Source organism: Helianthus annuus, chromosome 17, assembly GCF_002127325.2.
Source record: "Helianthus annuus cultivar XRQ/B chromosome 17, HanXRQr2.0-SUNRISE, whole genome shotgun sequence".
Lineage (NCBI taxonomy): Eukaryota > Viridiplantae > Streptophyta > Magnoliopsida > Asterales > Asteraceae > Helianthus > Helianthus annuus.
In genome coordinates, this window is record NC_035449.2 from 137,287,573 (window position 1) to 137,294,139 (window position 6,567).

At 37.6% G+C, this 6,567-nt stretch overlaps 1 protein-coding gene across 1 annotated transcript; it reads left to right on the forward strand.

Annotated features, from left to right (window-relative positions):
• The first annotated feature begins 839 nt into the window (after nucleotides 1-839).
• Nucleotides 840-1,787, forward strand: LOC110882252. The gene has a single exon (XM_022130324.1). It carries the CDS (start codon nucleotides 840-842, stop codon nucleotides 1,785-1,787), a length of 948 nt encoding a protein of 315 aa, XP_021986016.1.
• Nucleotides 1,788-6,567: the final 4,780 nt, after the last annotated feature.

A 6,567-nucleotide genomic window follows, 5' to 3' on the forward strand; every position in this document is an offset into this window, starting at 1 on the left:
CCAATTTTCAAAGCTAATCCTAGTTGGAAAGCAAAGGAAATCCAGGATGCAATTAAAGAAAAATTCAAGGTCCTAGTAAGTAAATGGCTAGTTTACAAGGCAAAGAGTTATGCCAATAGGAAACTGCATGGTTCAATGAAAGACCACTATGGAAAGATGGGTTCATACTTAGCAGCACTGAAAGCAGAAAATCCAACCTCTACTTTTGAACTTATCACTGTACCATCAGAGTATTATGGTGTGGATGGGGGTACAGAGGTTTTCTTTAGGCTATTTATCTGTTTTGATCCAGTTAAGAAGGGATTTTTAGCAGGCTGTAGAAGGCTTATGTGTCTAGACGGCTGTTTTTTGAAGACATTTCTAGGTGGTATGTTATTGGTTGCAATAGGTAGGGATGGGAATGGTCAAATGTTTCCAATTGCTTGGGCAGATGTAGAAGGAGAGAATAATGACAGCTGGGGGTGGTTCATGAATGAATTGAAGAAATGCTTAGGAATAACGGATGAAGGGAAGGGTTGGACACTAGTCTCTGACCAGCAAAAGGTATCATGTGAATTGAATTATGTTCTGTACTTAGAAGTAGTATTACATATGTGAATTGAATTATGTTCTGTACTTAGAAGTAGTATTACATATGTGAATTGAATTATGTTCTGTACTTATTTCAGGGGTTATTGAATGCTGTTGCCTCTATATGGGGTAATGCTGAGCATAGGAATTGTGCTAGGCACATATATGCCAATTGGCACAAAAAATTCAAGGGTGATGATCTTAAGTAGTTATTTTGGAGGGCTGCTAAAGCATACAATACGGCTGATTTCAAAAGGGCAATTGAAGAAATGAGAGATGTAGATGCTAAGGCAACTGATGCATTTCTGGATCAGAATCCTAAGTGCTTTTGTAGGTGCTATGTACAACGTGAGACTAAGACTGATGTAATTGTCAACAATATGGCTGAAACATTCAACGGATTCATCATACAGTCCAGAGCAAAGCATATCATTGACATGCTGGAAGATATAAGGTTGGCAGTTATGACCAGGTTAGTAACAAAGCACAATGAGATGTCCCGTAAAAATGTGGTTGTTTGCCCTAGGATTCAAGCCAAGAAGCTTGATAAAGAGAAAGAGAAAGCTTATCTTTGTACTGTGTATCCTTCAAGTAACATTGTGTTTCAAGTCAAGAGCTTTGACGATGTATCTGTGGATATTGTGAAGAGAAGCTGTACTTGTGGGAAGTGGGACTTGACAGGCATTCCATGTTATCATGTGTGTGCAGTTGCAGCGTTTATGCATAAGAATTCTGAAGACTTTGTTCATAGTTACTTGACCAAAGAGGTGTATCTCAGGTCCTATGAGTACACTATCCCACCACTGCCTTCGGAAAAATATTGGCCAATTGTTGATCTACCTTTGGACCCTCCACCAGTCAAGATTGGGCCAGGAAGACCAAAAAAGAACAGAAAAAAGGATCCACAGGAAACCAAGAAAAAAACTGGGAAGCTAGGTAGGCATGGTACACTCATGAGTTGTAAAAACTGTCATGAAAGAGGTCATAACATTTCAAGATGTAAGAAACCTGCAGCTGAAGGTAGCCAAGTCACAAGAAAGAGGGGCAGGCCTAAAAAGACAGCTGATGCACAACCTTCTCAGTCAACAGCAGCCCCACAAGTTTCTCAGTCCACTCAGCAATCACAGGGGAATGTAGCATCACAACAAACTCAGAGGCAAGCTAAGAGGGGGAGGCCAAAAAAGATCTCAAAATCCACAAATGAATCAGCTGAATGAAGCCTTTTGTTGAAATGCTTTTGTGTTGTTTAATGCTTTTGTGTTGTTTATGTTGAAACTGGTAGTATGTCTTATGTCTGTCTTATGTTTTGGATGTTGAAACTGGTAGTATGTCTTATGTCTGTCTTTTGTGTTGTTTATGTCCAGATTTTAATGTCAAGTATGTCCAGGTTTTAATTTCAACTGTGTTTGGATGGAACTATAATGTCCATTTTTGGTCAATTGTGTAAAAAGGGTAGTATGTCTTATGTTTGTCTTATGTTTTGGATGTTGAAACTTTATGACCATACCCAAACATGTCAAAATAACCAAAACCCAATTCATAGTCAAAACAAGATTCATATACTTATCCGAAAGTCATTACAGTCACTACATCGCTTGGAAAAAGGACACATTACATAATCAAACATGTCAAAATAACCAAAACCCAATTCATAGTCAAAACAAGATTCATATACTTATCCGAAAGTCATTACAGTCACTACATCGCTTGGAAAAAGGACACATTATATAATCAAACATGTCAAAATAACCAATACATGGATAATGCAATACAGACAACTGCCAAAAAACATGCTTTCTTTGAAGACTTTCTTAATCTCCGATTTTCTTCTTCTAACACCCCACAGTTGCATTCCCTTGCTAATACATCATCCACCTCTTGTTTCCACACAAAGAATTTACAATCAGATCTCTGAAATGAACATGCCATTAAAAACAACCTATTAAATTACGAGAAAGTGATGAAATCGGATTGCCAATCAAATTCAATAACTTACAGGCCATAGAGGGCATCCGTAAAACTCTTCACCATGCCTTGAGCTTCGATTTCCAGCCACCCTACGAATTGCAAGCAATTCATGGTTACAATAAACATTACCATCGGTGCCAAGTCTAAAAATTTTGGGGTTTTGTGAACGAATTGAAGGAGATGAAGATGAAGAGTTTGAGCTCATTGGGGATCGACTTAATTTGATCAATTAGGGTTTGAGCTCATTGGGGATAGACTGAACGAATTAGGGTTTTGAAGAAATTGGGGGTGAAATGATTTATACACAGATGGGTAATGTTATAGGTGATTAAATGAGTTGGCTTTCATTTTTAATTAAACTGCCACGTTGGAACACACATGTCACTCCACATCAGCATTTTTTTAACCAAGTTAGTGATCTTTTAACTGGGATCATTTTACAAACTAAAGTGAAAAGTTCGAATTATTATTTGTGATTAAATGAGTTGGGATTATTATTGGCCAATAACAGTGAGTTGGGATTATTTATTTCCAATTTGCCCGTATGATTTGATGTTGGGTATTCTCCCCAATATATATTCTTTTCTGATGTCGAATGTCTCCTGATGCGTCCGTGTTCTCCAAGTTATAATATGCCGCCTTTCAAATATAATATTGCCTCCACTAAATAATTAGTGTGTAGGAATTGGATTTTAATTCAAGGTGTTCACAATTTGGGCCTTCTCCTCTTCGTGCTGTGTTCTCCCTGTCATCTACACCAATCATATGTGAAGCCCAACAGTCCCAGTTTAATATGTGAAGCCCATATAATAAGCAGCAATCTTTTGTTTTTGTCAGTTGTTGGGCGGCTGATCGTTCATGCCTTAGGGTGAATTATGGTTCAATATATATCATGACAATATATTCAAAACTTGATTCCAAAGCCCATAATCTCATTCACGTAGCCACCAATCACTAGGCCTTTCATGGCTTGTAGTGTACCTTTTCTAATATTACGGCCCAATTTAATTATAGGGTAAATTACTTTTTAAGTCTCTGTGTTCTAATACTTTTAACTACTTGAGTCCAAAAGTAAAAAGTTTAACAACTTGAGTCTCTATAAGCATTTTCTTTAACCATTTGAGTCATTTTGAGTCCAAATTTTAACCTTTTGAGTCTAATTTTTTGGACTCAAATCGTTATAAAATAAACAAAATTGGACTCAAAACGTTATAAAATAAATGGCTAGGGACCCAGGGCGTTAAACTTTTTAATTTTGGACTCAAGTGGTTAAAACCACTAAAACACATGGACTCAAAAAGTAATTTACTCTTAATTATATTATATAGTAGTCCTCTTAACTTATAGAGATAGTGGCCTCGGCCCACTCACAGAAAATAGTGGCAATTTTACTTCGGTCTTTGGCATTCTACTCTGCCCAATTGGCTGGTCATTTCCATATTACTCGTTTTTGCTTCATTTGCACCAGGATCTGCCAAAACACAAAATAATATAATATACTACTAAAACTAAAAAGAATAAATAAAAACTAAACTAAAACTATACAATTTACACGGGACAAATATGCGTATTTTACCCTACATCAAAGACAATTGAGCAATTCACAAAATTCGAAAGTCTACTAAAACAATTGCATGTCAACATTCCTTTCATTGACGTCCTAACTCAAATGCCTAAATACTCTAAGTTCATGAGGGACTTCCTCACTCAAAAAAGTAAAACTGAAACATTGCAATTAGTTAACTTAGGCGAAAAATGCTCTGCCCTCGTACTCAACAAACTCCCCCAAAAGAAAATTGATCTCGGAAGCTTCACAATTCCTTGCTCGATCGGGGACTCCCCCGTTCGTAATGCACTAGCCGACCTTGGGGCTAGCATTAACCTCATGCCCTCATCAATGTGCAAAAGACTCGGCCTAGGAAAAACGAGTCCTACAAAAATGAGCATACAACTTGCTGATCGATCCGTCAAATTCCCGCAAGGTGTCATTGAAAATCTCCTAGTCAAGGTTGACAATTTCGTCTACCCGGCCGACTTTGTCATACTTGATATGGAAGAAGACACCGAAGTCCCCCTCATACTAGGGAGACCATTTCTCGCCACCGCACAAGCAGCGGTGGACATGAATGACGGAACACTCACTTTAAAATATGGGGATAATGAAGTAAAATTTGGGGTTCGGAAGAGAATAGAGGACGATGACCCGGTCAATTACATGAAGGTTATTGATTCGAGTTTGGATGATGCTCTCCGACGGTGCAACATGGGATGGAAAACATCTCGCTCGGAAAACATATAACCTCGCCTTGGGTCTAGCCAAGGACCCTTATAAACGTGGCGCACCACAGAGGCATTCCGCGGAACTATCCTTAGTTTAGTTTAATCTTTTAATTTTAATTTGCAGAAATAAAACACACTCGGGATGGTCAAGGATAGCAAGGGAAACAAGAAACATGGCCTATGCACGAAAACAGGGCCATCCGACAACAATTTCTTCATTACAGTAAGCTCAGCACGGGCCGTGCCTAGCCAACACGGCCCCGTGCTGAACATCCTGCAGAAAATCGCCCAGTTCAGGTAACTGGACACGGGCCGTGTTCACTGAACACGTCCCCGTGTCCAGGCTTTTGTTTCTTTTCTTTAATTTTTGTCACTGGCACCTGAACACGGGGCCATGCCCGGTCACCACGGGGCCGTGTCCAGACTGCCAGTAACATAAAATTTTGCTTTTAACATTATTTTACACATTCAATTAACCTAAAAACTTATTTTTGGGACACATTGAGGACAATGTGTAATTTAAGTGTGTGTGGGGGGGGGATGCTAAAACCTTGAATTTTGCAAGTCCTAATAACAAGCCTTACACAAAACTCTATTGGAACCGCTAATCACCCCAAATTTTTTCAAAATTTTCAATTTTTTCTTTACTTGTCTAAGTTTAAGTTGGGAATTCTAAGTCTAACAAGATTATAATTTTATAAGTTTACAACCGATAGCGTCGTGATAAAAAGAACCAACATAAGAAAATTATGAAACGGCATAACAAGCTTAGTTAAAATTTGATTATATATACTTGATCACATAAAAACTCATTCCCACAAAAGTGAGTTTTGAGCCTTTATAGAGCATACAAATACATATCTTTACACTAAATGCTCATTTTTCGTTTCTTGTGTGAATAGCCGCTTGGTTCTTACGACTCTAGAACTTGCCACGACAATTCATTCCCGGTCCTTACCAACTTAAACCCAAGTAAGTAAATGATGGAGGCATTAGGACTAACCATTTTTCTTTCAACACCATTATTTTTCTTTTTCTTTTTACCTACCCAAAATTCCCCCTAGTTAACCCTTTTGAGCTTAAACCTTTTCATTTCTTAACCCAAAATCCTTTTACCCACCAAAACCCTTTTTTTCATTTTTTTCCCTTATTTTAGTAACAAAGCATGGTTTTCGTGTGACTCTTTAAAAAAAAAATAAATAAAATATATTACAATGAAGTTGGAAATAAACAAACAAAGCTCCTCAAGCAAAAGCTTGTTTGAATAAATACTTCATTAAAAATAGAAAATCACAAAAACAAAATGTTTTACGAAAACCGACGCTTTTTATGTCTTTCGCCCTTTTCTACTAACCACTAACCCAACTACCCACCTTTAGCCCAAGCCTAACCCTTCACCCAAAAAGTCCTCTTGATATTTACAAAGGTATAAAGTTAAAAAGGAGGAGGATTGATTGCTTGGCAAGCTTATGGTAGAAATAAGTTCCACGCCGCTCTCGTGTGATTCACTAAAAATACACCTTCGGCCGAGTGTGAGTGATTTCCCCCATGAGGTATGTGAACTTGTATATAAATGAAATTTTAAAAAGATATGTTATGCCCTAATAAATAATTCATCTTATGAAATGTTTTTAATAAATCATGACAAATAGGATTGTAAATAAATAAAAATAAAACCTAAACGATCTTGGAAAATCCCGACACTCTATGACAAGCCCGAAAACCTTCTCTTCTACCCATTCCATTTGG